Here is an 18,318-nt window from a genome sequence, read left to right as displayed (position 1 = left end):
TTGAGTTAATAACTATTTGAGTGTAAAATGTAACATTGAACTGCACATTCAAAATTTAATAACAAAGACAGACAAAAAAGTGCTGCAGATCTGACTAGTTAAATACATTGATGCACGTTCTGAAATTTAAAATTTTTAAATTTACTATTAAATATTTATCATTAAAAAAGAAATGAGCAAAAAGGCTTAATGACAATGCCTTATTGTGATTTTAAAAGCATAAAGGATAAGGAGGAAAGCAATTAGTTTTTCTAGATAACAATCAAATTGATTTATAAGTAATGCTGCCAGTAGTATTAAATATGGTCATGCTTTCTAGTACCAGATAAAGCAAACATCCCTTTGCTAGGAATCATTCTAGTGAGTGTCTGTGTTTTCACTGAGATCAGATGTTTAGTTCAATTTTGGAAGGTGGAAATAGATAAAACTAGATTGTTCCTGTTCGGTGCCAGCCTAACCAAGGTGACTCCCCACCCCCAATAACACTGTTTTATTTTAAAGCATGGACAAAGTTATGGATCAGGCACTAGTCTTTCATCTCAGGAATCTCCTCTTGGCAGTTTCAGCTAATTCTATAAAAGGCAGCAAGCAGCCTTCACCAGAAACCAACTACATATAATTTAGTGCAATGCAGCATGATTTGCAAGTCTCAGGAGAGACTCACAATTAAAGCTTGCATAAAGACTGCACTATCTTTCACCCCACAGGACCTGGTTGTCATATGACAGGAGAATGTCACCTCATTATATCTGGCTTTTAATAAAATGGAGTAAATTGCAAGTCATCACTCCATCAAAAAGTGACATTGAAAAGATTCTTTAAATTGGGTTTCCACATTAATAACACATAGTAAACATAGTACAAAATTCAGCCCACTAACACAGGCCATTTTTATAAGCAATATGGAAAACAGTATTTCTGAATTCTATGGAACTTTTCTGTTTGCATTCATACATTTCTCAATTTATTTTTCTAAATTACTGAGCACTAAATACACACTCATTATTGGCAGTTCTACTGTAGTCCCATATCATCTTATACAAATATTTTGCCAGGTGTTTGCATTCTGATAAAGCAATAAGATAAAAATATGCCACTGGCCTTAATTTCATATTTAAAAGTACCTGTCTTTTTGACTGAATACAACACATGAGATCTTTGTATTCAGGTCTGCCAATCATATACAGATAAAGCCATAAATCAAGAGTTTGTAATCAAAGTCTCTCAACCTACAAGTTACAGTATGCAACTAGAGTGATATATTCATCCAAAGCCCTTCTGACTTCACTGGGCCTATACCTGAGCATAGCATACTGAAAATTGCAAGTCAGCACCCTAAAAGAAATACATCAGTTATAACAACTAAGGACATGTCTACAGTAAAGACTCCAAGGTAGCATAGAGATGTCCAAGCTAGTGTGATGGTAGAGACTGTACACAGCTGCCAGGAACCCTGGCTGACCCGGAACAGGCTGGGCTGAGAGCCCTGGGAGAGTACTTACCTAGAGGGCAGGGAGAGTCAGAACTGAGGCAATGAGCAGTGCTGCTGTGCTGGTTTATAAGCTCGCTGTCAATCAAACTAGGAGGTACCCAGCTGATGCCATCAGCTGCAGGTGCCACCATGGGGAGTTTAGAAGGCACTAATATTGCCAAAGAGAGGGACCAGGTAGCTGCCACTGGGCCAGTGGAGGCTGGGACAGAAAGCGCCTTGGGATGCCAAGGCAGTGGGACAAGGTCACAGGGACCCAGTTAGAATGGAACAGGAAAGGCCCAGCAGGCTGAAGCGAGGATTCTGGCTCCAGCCTTGTTCAGGGGCTATCTCCCAAAGGAGGGGAGATAAAGAATATAAATCCAAAGGGGTTTGCTGAGCCCATTTATAGATAATTCCTTTGTAGTGGAGGCTTTCTTCTTTATTTTCTTTGATTATCATTCTAAGAGGCCCATTGGGCCAGTATCCTTGTGGTCTTTAGTAAGGACCAGCTTCGGGTGTAACACCCAGAGAGCAGGGAAAAAGCAAGTGGCCGGGAGGGCACTGTGTAAACTTCATCAAAATCTGGCAGCAACCCACTGAAGCATCAGAAGACTGGACATAAGTTGACAACTGCCAAGTAGATCTGAAAAGGCTGAAGCTGCTGTAATAGATCATAAAGCATCAACACCTGCAGCTGGTGTGTGGCTGGGGTATAGGAGAGGCAGGGCCCCAAGGTCAGCCACATTCAAGCCGTGAGCACCCTTAGTGGGGAAACATTTATCTACACCTCTGAATCCCTCCTTAAAGATTCTGATAACATCAAGATATGACAAGTGAGTTGGGCGGGGGGGGGGAAGAACCTGCTTTGGGTACTCCCGAGATGAGTTATCAATTGAGCAGTGTTGTAACATATGCTGTAATAGATGATAAAGCATCACCACCTATGGTTGGCGTACGGATGGAACCTCAGAAAATTCTCTAATCTAACTCCCTAGTCAACTTGTTCATAAAATCTTCCAAGGATAGAGATTCCACATTTTCTGTTGCCTGTTCCAGTGCTTCCTTACCCTCATGGTTAGGAAGTTCAAATTAGCCACTAACCCTTAGCAGAGCAGGATCTCTCTAATAAAGCAGCTTAACTCTGGGAAAGGGTCAGAGATACAAGACTCCAACAAATGGTGAAAAAGGGAAGCAAGTATGTAAAAATGCAAAATACATGCAGTGCATACATACAGGTGCAGGAACTATGGGGAATAAGCAGGAGGAGCTGGAAGCTGTAGCTGTGAAATGAACAAGATCTAATTAGCATCACAAGAAGTCTTGTGGGAGAGCTCCTGTGACTGGAATGTCAGCATTGAGGGTTACACTCTGTTTCAGAAGGACACGGTTGGGAGAAAAGATGGTGATGTTGCCTTGTATATCAAACACACACTTGTTCCCTGGTTCAGGAGGAAGAAGACAGCAAAGCAGAATGCATCTGAATGAAGATGAAGGGTGAAAGACACAGCACAATGTAATGGTGGGGATTTATTTATAGGTCAAAGCACACTTCAAGCAGGTGATAAATCTATTCAAAAGCTATGGGATGGTCCCAATAGGAGACTTAAATTTTTCAGACATTTGCCTGAAGAACAATGTGGCCAAACATAAAATGTCAAGCCATTTCCTAATTTGCATGGAGGACAAATTTCTGCTCCCAAAGGTGGAGAATACAACTAAGAGATCATCTATCTTGGATCTTGGCTTGGCGAAGCTAACCAAAAGAATTAGTGGAATGCCATCACAGTATGATGGCATTCCATTTTCTGAGACAGGAAAGGCATAAGGACAGCAAAATAAGGATACTAGATTTTAAAAGTGTGGATTGTATCTGGCTTGAGGAGTTAATAGGCACAGTGTTATGGGATGACAGTCTGAAGGATAAAGGCACCCAGCAGGGTTGAGAGCTTCTAAAGGGCGCAGTACTGGAAACCCAACAAAAAAAAGTCTAGACACAATGGAAGTACAAAAAGAATGGCAAGAGATCGATATGGCTGCACAAGGAGCTTCTAAAATGCCCATATGCAAAAGGAAAGCATACAGGCAATAAGAGAATGGGCAAGTCACCAAGGAAGCATACCAGAAAATAGCAAGAACCTGCAGGGACAAAATCAGGAAGGCAAAGATAAGAACAAGCTGCACCTGGCAAAGGAGGTTAATGACAACATGAAAAGGTTTTTTAATAATGTTGGCCAAAAAGGAAGGACCAAAGAAGCTGTGGATCCTCTGTTAACAGGCCAAAGGGATGCTGACATAGAGAGCTTTTTGAGCAAATGTGCAGACAACACAAAACTGAGAAGGATTGCAAACACGTTCGAAGATGCAAGCACAATTCAAAAGAATCTCAACCCAACAAAAAACTGTCCTGACACAAGAAAGCTGGGATAGAGCTAACAGGATGAAGTTCAGTGCAGAGAAATGCCAGGTGCTAAACCTCAGGAAGGATAATAAAAAACACAGACATAAAATGGGTGACACCTGGCTGGATGGCAGCACTACGGAAGAGGATCTGGGAGTCTGGGTACATCACAGACTCAATATAAGTCTGCAGTATGCAGCTGCATAGAAGGCAAATGTGGTTTTAAGATACATCATTAGGTACAAGATATGGGAGGTGCAAGTGCCTCTATACTCAACACTGTTTAGGCCTCATCTGGAGTTCTGCGAGCAGTTCCGGGCTCCACATTTTAAAAAGGATGTGGAGAAGTTAGAGTGTCCACAGGTGGGCAACAAAGATAACCAAGGGCTTGGAAGGCAAGTCATGCAAGGAGAGGGCTGCCATGAAGAAAAGGGAAAGCATCTTTTTTCTCTTGCTGCAAAGAGAAGGATGTGGACCCATGGCTTCAAGTTGTAGCAAAGTAAGTTTAGATTGGATATTGGAAAAATACTTCATTGGTAGAGTGGAGCAGTGGAATAGACTGCCTAGGGAAGGTGTTCAAGAAGAGGTATTCATCTCAGTGGAGGTGCTCACCTCAATGGAGATGTTCAAGAAGAGGTTGAACAGCCACTGGTCAGAGGTAATCTAGGCATAGCTATGCCTCTTTTCTACTATCGGTATTTTCCATGTTTTTTTGCTGGTTGCCTCCTCTCCCTACTCTATGCTACATCTGTCAGGATACAACACCACTCCACCCCTCCAAAGCAGTAAACGCACAGAAACCCAAACATACTATTATGACATTTTTGTTTTTGAAAAAGTCATTTTATGCACACATATAGCTTTTGTGTATTTGATAGTGATGGTGTAAAAACAAGTATTAAGATTTGGGAATCTTTTAAGAGCAGACACAGGCCCTATTTCTTTAACTGCTTTAGCTTTACAATTTTTCACTATGCCATTTTTAAATTAAATCTTTATGAGCTACGTAACAATGATTGGTTAATACTTTGTGATGTTTGTCAAAGTGATATTTGAATATGATGAAAATGGAGACTAACAGATTTGGGCCACATTCTTGTCAGGTAGACAAGAGTATGCATTGTGATATGTGCAGGACATAAAGAATACACAGCAGGAAATTACTTTAAGTATGCTCAAGTGATTAAATAAGCAAGATAAAGTCATGCCTATAACCTTCATAAATCTGACCCTTCATTTTCACAGGCATTACTCTTTGTGAAAGTCTGTGAAAAAACAAATACATCAAGCAAGAAGAAATCCCCTTATCTTTGTATCTTAGTTCCACATATGTAACCAAATACTGTATAATGTTTTATCATATGTGAAAATGAACAGGAAAAGACTGTAAGTCTTATAATTTCCTGGACCCACTTTTCTATTGACATACTAATCTTTCTATATTTTTAAACGGTCTTTCTTCATATACTTCACTTCTTCATACTGGTTCAAAGAGCCAATAACGAAACAGAAATCATACTATGTGATTTGGGTGACCAGGAACACAACCCAAATACCAAATCCATATTCTGACAAGTCAACAGATGAACTGCATACTCTGGAGTGCTCATCCCCCCTCAAACTCCAGACTTGAATGCACAAAAACAGGCATCAAAATAAAAGACTGCACACTGCATTGACAATCTTTCTCATTTTCTTACACTTCAAAGATTTCTCTCCTAACTTTTACAATATATATTCCAACAGAAGGTCAGAATCTTTAGAAAATAATGACTCTGTCAGTGTCTTCCTCTGTCACCAGGCCCTGTGGAATTGGCTAATGATCTCAACCTCACACCAGCATGATAGGTGAGTCAGGTGTATGGTTATAGTTAAGAAGCAGAATTGAAAAACTGCTTGATTCTGATGATTCTCAGAAACTCCCTTAACTAGCCCCAGAAACTGGGTACAAGCCTTAATAATGGCATAAATCTAATAATCTTCTCCATAGAGGCCTGCAGCAAACAGAACCTGGCCAGACTTGTAAATGTTCACCACTGGCATATTGTTGATCTGATTTTCAAGATTTTCAAGTTTGTCACCTAATCAAATAACATTGGTGAAATTAGAATCCTCCAATCTTTGTAACAACTTATTTTTTTATCTTTACTTTTGCAAATAAATGTTTGGCAAATTAAATATATAACTATTAATATGTCAAGTTATTGATATGATACGTGTAAGCTTTTCAAAAAATTCACGTAAGAAATCCTTATGAGATGGCCTGACCAATGGAGCTGGTGCTTTATAAACATGACTTCAATGCTGGTGGCAAGTGAGATGACCTATTTAGGATCCACTCTGCTCACCCTGTAAAGGGAGGGGGCTAGAAAAGGTACCCTAAATATAGCGTGTCTCATTTCATATGGCATCCCTCTATCTGTGGCCCAAATCAAGTGATGATGTTTGCAACCTGGAACATCCTCACCCTGATGAACAACTGTAACAGTGATTGACTGTCATGAAGGACTGCACTTGTGGCTAGAGAACTTTCACAACTGGATCTTAACATCACTGCATGTAGACAAGTCATGCAGAAGAGAGGTAACCCACAGAGCATGGTGGTGACTACACCTTTTTTTTGGAAAGGAAAAGCTGAAAAAAGACACATCTGTGGCACCAGGTTTGCTATGAAGACCAAGATTGTTATTCAGAGGCTAGATTATAGCTTCAACAAGAGCCTCATGACCCTTTGTCTTCCACTGACCAACAGACAACATGCAGTAGTTATTACTGCAAATACCCTGAACCTTGATGCAAATGACACAACAAAACACGAATTCTATTCTAAACTCAACCAAGTCCTGTCATCTATTCCCCAGGAGATAAGATAATTCTTCTTGGTGATTTTAGTGCTAGAGTGGACAGGCCTCTGAGCTATGATAAGGAACAGTTGAAAATTAAGGGGTGGAAGAAGCTAATTCAAATGGAATTCTTCTCCTGAGCACGTGTTCTTCATTACAAACTCCATATTCTACTGAAGCAACAAATGGAAGACCATGGATGCACCGCTTCTCAAAACACCAGTACAGTGCATGCCTGGGACTGTTGCCATGTCTATTTCATCATTTTGTATATTCCATCACGTCCATTCATATTGGTCAAAACCAATGTAAACAACGGAAGCAACCAAGAAAGAGGTTCAATATCAAGTGCTTGAAAGACCCTGCTAAAAACAGTCATCTCTAGCAGTGCCTCATAGAGGATGTTCTTACATCTTACAGTGTGAGGTGCACAAATATTGATCTGTGTTAGTGCTAGCTTGAGTCTGAAGAAGTCATATATTCAGGCCAGCAGGGACTTGGAAGACTGCAAGATAAAAATCCCCCCTCCTCCCACCCTGGGCTTCTCCTCCCAGGGCTCTCCTGCCCCCACATCCAGCTACTTACTTGTGGTTGTGCATGCTGTCTGTCCCAGGAAGCAGGCAGGGAAGGGTTAATCAGCCTGCCCAGCTGCCACTGTCAGTCTACTGCTCTTCTCTAGACTAAGCCCAGCTAAGAGAGCAGAAGCAGTCCTGGCAGTGGCTGAACAGGTAGGTTAACTGTTCCTTGCCTGCTCCCCAGGGTAGACAGCATGCATAGCCACAAGAAGCAAGGGGATGGGGAACAGGAATCCAGGGTGCTGATGAGATTGGGGAGGGGCAGCAGGCCAAGTCTGGGCTAGCAGGGGAGGAGAGAACAGTGGGATGTTTCCACTAAGGTGTATCCTAGAGTGGCTACACCTTAGTGTACCGCGAGCTGGGTAACATAGATCAGAGATAATTCTGCCTTGGAGTGACATAACTTTGAGTGGCATAATGAATGCTTAAAACTACTTTCAGGTGTTAATGTGCAGACAATTGAGGGGTTAAGAGCTCCAGGAGCCACTCAAAATGACTGTGTAACAAGGCCCTCAAATTTTCCAACTTCTCTGATTATTTTGATACCACTGATCATTGGGAGAGCCTCAAGAATAGCATCCATGAACCATGCGAAGGATCTCGAGGCTTCTCCACAAAGAAACATCAGGACTGGTTTGATGAGAATGATAGGGAAATTCAGGCTCTCATTGATAGAAAAAGGAGAGCCTTTAAGACTTGACAGAATGACATCAACTCCGAATAGAAGCAATACTTTTATCACCACATTAAAGCTGAGACCCAGAGGAAAATTCAAGAGCAATAGAACAAAGCTAAGAAGCAAAGCAAAAGAAATCCAAAAATCTGCTGACTGCTATAATATGTGTACACAGATGACTGGTGGGGGGGGTATGGGGGACACATGCCCCCCTGAGACTGGCCCCTGACTTAGCACTGATCAGGATGGGGCAGTTTTTTTGCCACGTGGGCCAGTGACGTGTTGGGGCGGGGGCACTAAGCTGCGGCACAGAAGTATAGGAGTGGATATGGTGCTTTTGGCCCACCCCTAGGCCTGCCCACAAATTTTGCACTGTCCCAGACTCAGGAGGTACCAGTCACCCCTGTATGTGTAGTTTCTTCAGTACAACCAAAGCTATCTATGGGCCAAGCACACAAGGAGCCATCCCTCTGAGGTCCAAGGATGGACTAACATTCTTCCATGACAGCACTACCACCATCGGTGCCCTGTGACAAGAATGCTTTCAAAAGCTTCTGAATCAAAATGTTAATATCAAAGATAACACCATCAAAGCCATTTATGACATCCCATTGAGGAGCACCATGCAGACCCAGCAACCTATCAAGAGATCTTGAAAACCATTGAGCAGATGAAGAACAACAAAGCATGTGGTCCTAATGGAATACCGGCTAATATCTATAAGCATAGTGAAGCAAAGCTCTCTCATGAACTACATGTTATGATCATTGTAGACATGAACAGATAGAAGTCTATCAGCCATGGATGTTAGAATCATTACCATATTGAAGAAAGGAGGAAGACTGGATTGCATTAATTATCGTGGTATTGCACTTCTCTCCATAGCTGACCCCTCATTCTCCTCAATAGACTCTCTTTCCTCACTGGGAAGATTCTACCTGAGTTCCAGTGGGGTTTCAGATCATTCAGACGTACAATAGACATGATCTTTGTTGCTAGACAGCTGCAGAAGAAGTGCCATGAGCAAGATGGATATCTTTACATGGCCTTCATTGATCTGACTCAGACCTTTGATTCAATCAACAGAGAGTCCCTATGGAAGATCCTGGAAAGATGTGAATTCCCACCAAAATTTCTTACCATCATCAGACTTGCTCATGATGACATGATAGCAAGCCATTCTAAGCAATGGGTTCCCTTCACTACTGGAAGTGGAGTCATACAAGGATGTGTGATTGCACAAACATGTGTTTCCATATATATCACAGCTATTCATCATCTTATTGCTGACAGACTTCCATCTGAAATAGGCATCCAGTATTGCATGGAATAAACATCAAACGGTTGTGTTCCGAATCCAAGATAATCAATACCGATCCATTACTAATCTTCATTAAGTTGGTGTTTGTATCATTTGTGCCCACTCAACTGAAGAAATTCAAGTCACTCTGGATTGCTTCAGTGAAGTATATGAAATGCAGGGACTGCTTGTCAACTTCAAGAAAACCAAGATCTTTTACCAGCCCACCCCAAACCAACCAGCAGTTTCTCCACTTATTACAATTAGAGGGAAATCCTTGGAGAATATTGAGCATTTCCCCTACCTGGGTAGCTCCCTTTCCCATAAAAAGACAATGATATTCAACACCAGATAAAATCTACACTGCTCCCTCTGGATCTCTGAAACTGTGTCTTCAATGATCATATCAAGACCCAAACTAAACCTCTCATCTATGGGGCTGTTTATATCTCTATCCTGTTGTATGGGTGTGAAACTTGAACAACATACCAGAAATACCTGAAAGCTTTGGAATGTTACCATCAGTGATATCTTCAGAAAATCCTCCACATCAGTTGGAAGGACAGAAGAACAAATGTCAATGCCATTAAATGTGTACATGTAAATACTTAATAAAGGTCCATGCTGTTCTTGGGATTATTGCTTATATAATATAACTGGGGTGATTCATCCTCTGAATAAAAAATCCATTTTAGTTGTGCTAATTTTATCCTGAGTAACTTCATTTTGCAAAAACAGCACATCTCAGAGAGAAAGAGTATAGTGAAATTGATCCTTGCTAGTGAATATCTAAATTTCTTATGGCTGTGGTCTGAGTATAACTCTTTGTAACATTAATAGAATTTCCCATTAATTTCAGATACACTAATCAGGAAGTAGTACAGTGACTCAGTTTTAGCACTGCTTGTTTAACCATTGGACCTATACTAATAATTTGTATTGATTCCTTCCCATTCATAACCAGACTTTGTGCCTTTGACATGAAGTTTTCCCTGAGATTGATTTCAGAAACATGGCATCATATTCTGATTGTTTCTAACACATTTCTGTGATTTGAGAAACTGAGTTTGGTTTCTTTTCTCAAGATAGATTCATCTGTGTCTTTTAGTCTGGACTGAAGGAAATATTAAGAAAAAATTTAAATTATAGGTGATGCCATGTTATATCAGTATGGATTCCTATAAGTGTTCTGATAGCATACCTTTATTATTGATTTTTATAAATTAAATTAGTTTTATATAGTAAAACAGGAATAAACTGCAGTACAGTTTCCTAAGGAAAAAGAGGGTGAAGCCTCATCTCCAATCTCATGAGGGGCATAGTGAATGCAATTTATATTATGGTCAGAAAGTGATCAGAGCGTTTATAAAACATATATTGCCATGTCTTGAGAATTAAAAAATAGTTGCTGAAAAAAAGAGAATTTTAAATTTTAACTACTAAGTTCATGGTTTCAGGGCTTGCCTTAAGGCTGTGCCAGCTAGCAACCAAACAGAGTATTTAAGGTGTCTATGCACATGCTCTGGGTGGAGGGAGAGTACTTTAATTAGAGAGACTCTGAGAGCACCTGCAGTGTCACATGTTTTCAGAGTCCTGTGCTTCAAAACAGCAGCAGGGGTGATTGAACTAAAGCTCATTTAACAAGCTTGTTCAACGAGCTTTAGTTCAAGTGCCCTCGCCACCATTTTGGAACACAGGGATGCCGAACATACATGATGCCGAGGCTGCTGGAGCATGTTAATTAGCATACCCCAGCAGACTGGATTAATCCCTTAAATACTCTGTTCAGTTGCTAGCTATTACAGCCATAAGACAAGCCCTGAAACCATGAACTTAATACAGTTATAATCAAGCAGATATCTGGCACACATATAGGTGCCTTAAGGGTCTAACTTTTCTCCATTCAGACAGTGCTATAGCAAATGGATCCAAATTCAGATTTATGGTTGGGTTGCTGTTTCCTCTTATAATCACCAGGGACTTCACTTATACCTCCTCTTCAGAACCAGTATAAATTTAAAAAAGAAAAAAAAAGAAAAGGAGGCAAGGACATGTATCAAGGAACATATGTCTGTGTTTATCCTCTCCTTTTAAAAAACCCCACAAATTGTTAGGAGTGTGCCTTCAGTGTACTTTTTGACATGTGTTTTCTATGACTGTACAAACCCCACAAACTGGTCATGTGACAGCAGGCTACACATGTGTTCCAAACATATCAAGTTTTTACTGATATCAGTTTGCAAGAGATGAGCTTCTTACAAAACGAGTGAAAAAAATATGTTTTGGACTGCTTAACATATGGGCATTCCAGGATACACAGTTTATATAATTTTACATTTTAGTATGCCATATTTTCTTGCACACAACATAACTTTCCCCCTAAAACCAGCTCCCCAAAATTGGGGATCATGTTGTAAGTGGGGAAGCTATTTTCTTCCTTAGAAAAGCAGCACTCTGGGAGGCACTGTGCATTAGGCCTGTGTAAAGCAGCTAGTATTCGCTTTGGATTCGGATTTGGCCAATTCAGGGGACAGTGATTCGATTTGGTGATTCAAATTGATTCAGCTGAATCTGATTTGGAGATTCGGCCACTGCCAAATCAGCTGAATCTCCAAATTGGCCCCTTCCCCTGCCTACTCTCAATGCCTGCACCAGCTGCTCTCCCAGCTCCCACCTCTTTAAAAAAAAACCACACTCACCAGCTGTTGCCAGGTGGGGGGGCAATCCCCACTGCCCCCCACTGCCCCATGCCACGTGGGTGGCTCTGCCAGGACCCCCAGACCTCTGCCCACTCTCCCAGCCTCCCCATGGTTGCCCCACCCACCCCAGTTCCCAGCCCTTTAAAAAAAAAAAAAGCCCCCACTCACTGGCTCCTGTCAGGTGGGGGGATGAGCCCCACTGCCCCCCACTGCCCCACACTGTGTGCGGGCTCTGCTATGAGCCCCCAGAAGCCTCAAGGCAGCTGAAGCAGCCAGTGAGTGGGGGCTTTTTTCCTTTTAAAGGGTGGGAGCTGGGGCTGGGCAGGGCAGCCATGGGGGGGCTGGGAGAAGTGGCGGGGGTTGGGGGATTCATGGCAGATCCCCCACATGGTGTGGAGCAGTGGGGGTAGTGGGGATTGCCCCCACCCACCTGGCAGCAGCTGATGAGTGGGGGCTTTTTTTTAAAGAGTCGGGAGCTGGGACTGGGTGGGGCTGCCATGGGGGCGGGGGGTGAGAGAATGGGCAGGGGCCAGGGGGCACTCAGGGGGACTGGGGGAGGAGGCAGGGGATGGGGCCTCGCAGGGGTCTCCCAATGGTCGTCCTCCAGCTGCCCCTCTCTTGCCCCCTATTTAGCAGCAAAGAGTCCAGGTCCAGCTTTGTGCAGCAGTGAGCAGGGACTGCCCAAATCGCTGAATCATTCCAAATCTTTCCCGAATCAATTCAGAGACCTTTGAATTGATTCAGACCTTTTCATTGGTCTCCTGATTCAATTTGGATTCAGAGATTCTGCCACCAAATGTTCTCTGAATTGAATTGGCACCTGAAGCTTCACACAGCCCTACTGTGCATGCTATGCAGCTGCTAAGATGCTAGTAAAGGTGGTCGAGTCCTATATTAACCTTTTCACAGCCACTGCTATTGGCTGAGCCCTGGTGCTTGTCTCTGAAGCAGCAAGTGAGTTCCTAGTAGTATCTTGATGAGGCTTGTGATGTGGAAACAATACTTGATTTACAACCTGTATTAAGAACTATGGTACTTATGGTAAAGAACTATGTGCTTGCAAGGGTCTGGGGCCTAACCTTATAAGATGTAGAGTAAGCCCTCCTGGAAACTGACCCTAAAAGATAGATCTTAGCAGCTTTTCCACAAAATGTCCCTAAATTTTACCTTTGTTCCTTCTGGGAATCCAACAGGTATATTATTCTGACTGCTTTTTCAGCTACTAAGGGAACAAAAAAGAAAAAAAAATACAACCTGCCTAATTTCTTTTCTTGAAGGATTCTAATTGGCTGATTCTGACTTTTTGTCCTCTAAGCTTTTCTCTGACTGTAATATCCTCTGGCTTAGTCTCAGTATTATAATTTTTACTTGGATTTCTTCATTTATTTTTTTGTTCCCATCCTTAATCAATTCAAGGATATCTGAGGACATTGGGGCCATCAGTGCTCTGGTCCTGATTGTTGAAGTGGGATTCTCACTGAGGGTATTATGCAAAGGTTAATAGGATCCAATCTATGATCATGCAGCTTACTTTAGACATTAGCTGGTGTGGGGAGTCATACCAGGAACATGATCTAAGTAAGTTGGAGTAGGGGAAGGGGCAGGTGAAAGGAGAAGGGGTGGATAGTGGGTTTACGTGGGGCAGTTGATAGGTCTGGGAGAGTTTGGCAGGTCTGTAGGAGAGGTTGGTGGGTCTGTGGTGGAAATTATCCATACAGAGAATCCATGCAAGAATTTACTGTAAACATACAGATTATAAAGCACAAGGGAGCATCTGCCATATCCCCAATATTATTTATTCTAACTTGTGACTTATCTTCCTATTCACATTTATGTTGTTACATATGCAAAAAAAATCAACTGGTTAGTCTGAATCTTTTCTTCTTTCCTTTTTCTAGTAGCTCATAGCCATTAACATTTCAAAAGTACATTTAACAATAGAGAATTTATGGTCAATACGTTGATTGATATTAATAATACCACGTAATGCATGCACAGATATTTCAATATATGAAGCATTTGTTCAGAGGGGAAAAAAATCAAGTAAAAATAACTATTAGAAAAGTGTCTGTACATAAAAACTCAAGAATTTCATGAAAAAGAAGAACAATTAATCCCGGAACTTAGAAATCCACAATGTGAAATAATGGAGCTCCACAGAGTCTTGAGGAAAAATATTAAGGAAAAAATACTGTGAAATTCTATTACTGTATTTGCTGCCTGCACAGAGCATAGTGCACAATTTTATCTGTCCAGTTTTTGGAATGTATGTAGTGGCACCAACGTCTAGGCATTTTTTTTATCATTTGACATATTTCTGCCATACCTTTTAACAAAATGTCTAATATCTAGCTGGTATCCCAAGCTGAGTGGAGCAGGAAATATTCATATGAACTGATGAGGAGCATTCTAGTGGTTCTGTTCAGTATACCATACACTAGGGTGTATGTTATAGGGAAAGGAAAGATAGTAAAGGGAAAGCAGACTTTGCAAAATGTGTATGTGTTCCAAAGGGCTACATACAAATCTAAATCCACCATTTTAAGGGTTATTGATCTAAGTTTATAACTGTTGCAAGGATGCTGATTTATTTTAAGTGAAAAAATAATCAATTAGATTTCTCAATTCACTGTTTTATGACATTAGAAATCAGTAAATTGGCCTCACTAGCCATCTAAGTAACATCTCTCCTGTAGTAATGGTATGAAAGTAGCAAAGATTTTAACACAAAATATATTGAAAAATAACTACACAGCTATACAAACTACTTACAGTTTAAGTGATACAGTTAAAATATAAGATGAAAATATTTTGGTTGTATTTCATTCCTTTTTTCTCTCTTTCCCCCCAACCAGCTTATGGGTTTGTTCTGTTTTGGTTACTGTAATGCTTTTTTCTAATATGAAGTACTAAAAAAATATAACAGTAAAATATATTATGAACTGCAGTCTGTTTAAAGATTTTGGTGTCTCACTTGCATTTATTAACAAGACAATTAATCTTTTAAAACACAATTATCTTTTCCATTCAGTATATCAGTAATTGATATCTGAAAATAAGAAGTACTGTAGGATTCAGCAATCTTACTTGTATAATTCTAAGGGAATACTGCCAACTTGATATATAAAATGGACTTATAAATGAGGCATATTGCAAACAGAAAGGTTCTTTATATGATCTAGAGTCAATGAGGTAGAAAACACCCAATCTTTATTTGTAACAACTGACAGAAAATACCCGAGGTAATGCAGCAAAATTAGGTATTTTAGCCAACTATGACCTGTGACTCACTTCTGCTCCATTAAAATTCCAATAGGTTAGTACATCTCAGCTCACAATTTACAAAGTTCTGTTAGGCAAAAATGTTTATCATGGTAAGATATGAAAGCTAAGCACACAGAATTCAACTCTCATCTCAACTACAGTGCCACTGCAGTTGATTTTATTAGTAAATGGTTCCTAAAGCTAAGAACAAATAAGAATGGTTAGTGTCATATTCTACTTTTCTTATGTGCATTTTACTTCAACCATTTTGCACCCTAGAGAGTTCACTCCAGCTTACCTTTATCTTTCTAGTAAGGATTACATTCAGGAAGTTGATGTCTAATTTCACATAATTCTATTGTCTCACAAGACAGACTGATGCCTACTACTCAATAGTAGTTTTACATAAATATTGAGTTCAAAGTATGTCCTTTTTATGTTCTTTATATAGATCATCAACTAAGACTAGTGAAACATATTTTTCAAAAGAGCCATCAGTTTAGAGTCCTTAAAAATACAGTAAACACTGTTGTTAAAAAATAAAATAGTTAAAATGACTATGGGCGTATGTAGACAAAACGGGGACCCTAAATTGAAGTGGTGGGTTTTTAAAAACATCACTTCAATTTAGGACCAATTAAACACCCGCATCATGGATACACCCAACTTACCTGCCTCTCCGGTGGTGGGGAGGGGAGAGCGAGCTGCTGGCAGGCAGAGAGGTCCCTGGGCTGTGGCGAGGGGGGCTAGTGCTTCCCTTCCCAGCAGCTGCACCCCCCACACACCCATCCAGGTGGCACCCATCCAAAGGCACCCAGCTCAGGCAGTCCCAAGGGGCACTGCAGCCATGGATGGATGCACTGGACCCCATGCAGCTCAGGCAGGCAGGCTCCAGGGGGGGAAAAAGAGAGATCAGGCTTGCCACCTTTTTTTCCCCTCTCTTGGGCAGAACCTGCCTTCCTGGGCTGCTGTCAGGCTGCCTGCACGAGTTTCCTGCAGAGCCCCTGAGCTGCAGAGAGCCTGGTGTTTTGCTTTGCAGATGGTAGGTAGGGCAGCAAACTAAAACTCCTTAAAGGCTGTGCCCCAAGTTATTTAAGGTGCATTACGCCACCTAATGCACAATGCACCACCGAGGTGTACAAACACCAACACCTTTAAAGTGGTGCAAAAGAATTTAGCCCACTTTAAAGTCTTGTGCACATATGTACCTTGTTTCGTCTACACACGGCCAAAATGCAGTGAATCTTTTTGCCTAATAGAATTTTCTTAGAGCTGCATTTTCTCCTCCTCAGAAGAAAAATAACATGACAGTTCTGAAAGTCATGTGTACACTGATTTTTTGATACATTTATATCATACCAAACCAAAGCAGGGTATTTGTATTATTTACTTTAGTGTACTTAATTTTAGGAATATTATAATGCATTGAAATATTTTATTTTTTATGACTATCATATAAACTTATTTCTAATTCCTGCACTATATTTACCTCTCTCTGTCTGGGGAGTAGTGGTCATCTAATCCACGATGTCTATCCATTCGGTTCATGGTATTGTAATGTGCAGGAGTAGATCGTGTCCCTCGAGTTCCCTGTTCCACATTCCTACTGAGGAAACAAGCGACATCAAATGGAGGGTAGTGAACCATGTCCTTTTTACTGACTTATAAAATTAGTTGTTAATGAAATGTCAGCCATAACATGCATTAACGTAACTGTCTTGTATTGCCACACAATTTTAAGCCTCACAGTGAATTTCTGGCATAATGGCTTTCACTATTTCAGAGAAAAAATACATCACTATTGCACCAGAAATATTGTAATTTTAGTGGACAAAGTGATTTGATCCATTATATTTGTCAAGATGACCTTTGCTGACAGAGTGGTACAGGCTTGTACCTAGCACAACGGGACTCAACCAAGTTGTAGTATTCACAGTATGAATTCTTAAGAGTAATAAGATTTCTTGTACTTTAAGCTAAAGGAATAACTGGAACCATAACAGACTCTTATCCCGTATATGAAAACGCAATTAGACAACAACATACTTTACCATATCCCTCACAGACATTGAAGGTATCTCATAGAAATGTTAGAAGGCAGAATACAAAGCTCTATTCTTGACCTTTTTATAGCACAGCCTATGGTATAAATATGGCAGAACAGACTTTAGTCTACTACATTATAGATTTTTGTTCTAAACCCCCTTCTACCAGAAATAACCATACACACTTTCTCAGGGAGAAGAGCTTGATCAGGAATTCTTGGGTCAGCTCACAGAAGTAGTGAAGGCTAAGGATGTGGTAGTCATGGGGGACCTGAACTTCCCAAACATCTCTTGGGAAGAGCAGTCAGCCAGGTCTGAATGCTCACGTAGGTTTTTGGACAGAGTGCAGGACCTCCATCTAACCCAGGAGGTGCACAGTCCCACCAGGGGAGACTCCTTGTTGGACCTAGTGCTGGCCATGGGTGATGACCTGGTGAGGGGGCTGTGGGTGCTCGACCACCTGGGCGACAGTGATCATCGCCTGCTGGAATTCACCATCCAGTGCAAGGTGGCAAAGGCATGCAGTAAGGCAGCGGCCCTAGATTTTAGGAGGGCAAACTTCAACGAGCTAAGGAGGATAGTTGGAGAAGCGCTGAGGTCCTGGAAGGGAGGGGAGCCAGGTGTCCAAGGAGAGTTGTCGCTCCTTAAGGAGACGATCCTCCAAGCCCAAAGGAAGGTAATCCCAATGAGGATCAAAGGGAGTAGGAGAGCACACAAGCCTCCGTGGCTCACCAAAAGCATCCGGGAATGGCTCCTTGCTAAAAAGGAGGCTTACACCCAATGGAAAGAAGGGTTCATCACCAGGGAGGACTATTCTGTAGTTGCTTGGGGATGTAGGGGGGTAGTTAGGAAGGCCAAGGCAGAGATGGAACTGGGACTAGCTTCCCAGATTAAGGACAATAAGAAGTCCTTTTTTAAATACATAGGGGGTAAAAAGAAGGTCCCGGGTAATGTGGGGCCCTTGCAGGACACGTTGGGAAATTTGGTCATCACACCAGACGATAAAGCTAACATGTTTAACGAATTCTTTACCTCTGTCTTCCTAAG

At 41.3% G+C, this 18,318-nt stretch overlaps 1 protein-coding gene across 3 annotated transcripts in view; it reads right to left on the bottom strand.

Annotated features, from left to right (window-relative positions):
* RIMS2 (regulating synaptic membrane exocytosis 2) overlaps positions 1–18,318 on the bottom strand; it is an 899,878-nt gene that overhangs the window by 273,922 nt on the left and 607,638 nt on the right. For 2 of the 3 annotated variants that reach the window (XM_090040478.1, XM_090040481.1), the window contains one exon: positions 16,716–16,829. In XM_090040478.1, coding sequence (XP_089896604.1) covers positions 16,716–16,829 — 114 coding nt within the window. Of the gene's footprint in view, positions 1–16,715; positions 16,833–18,318 lie in introns of all 3 variants that reach the window. The other variant, XM_090040479.1, reaches the window with a different exon arrangement.

The sequence above is a fragment of the Crocodylus siamensis genome, chromosome 3 (genome assembly GCF_052110815.1).
Source record: "Crocodylus siamensis isolate JL-2025a chromosome 3, ASM5211081v1, whole genome shotgun sequence".
Taxonomy (NCBI): domain Eukaryota; kingdom Metazoa; phylum Chordata; order Crocodylia; family Crocodylidae; genus Crocodylus; species Crocodylus siamensis.
Note: the sequence above shows the minus strand (reverse complement) of the source record. Positions and strands in the feature narration are given on the sequence as shown.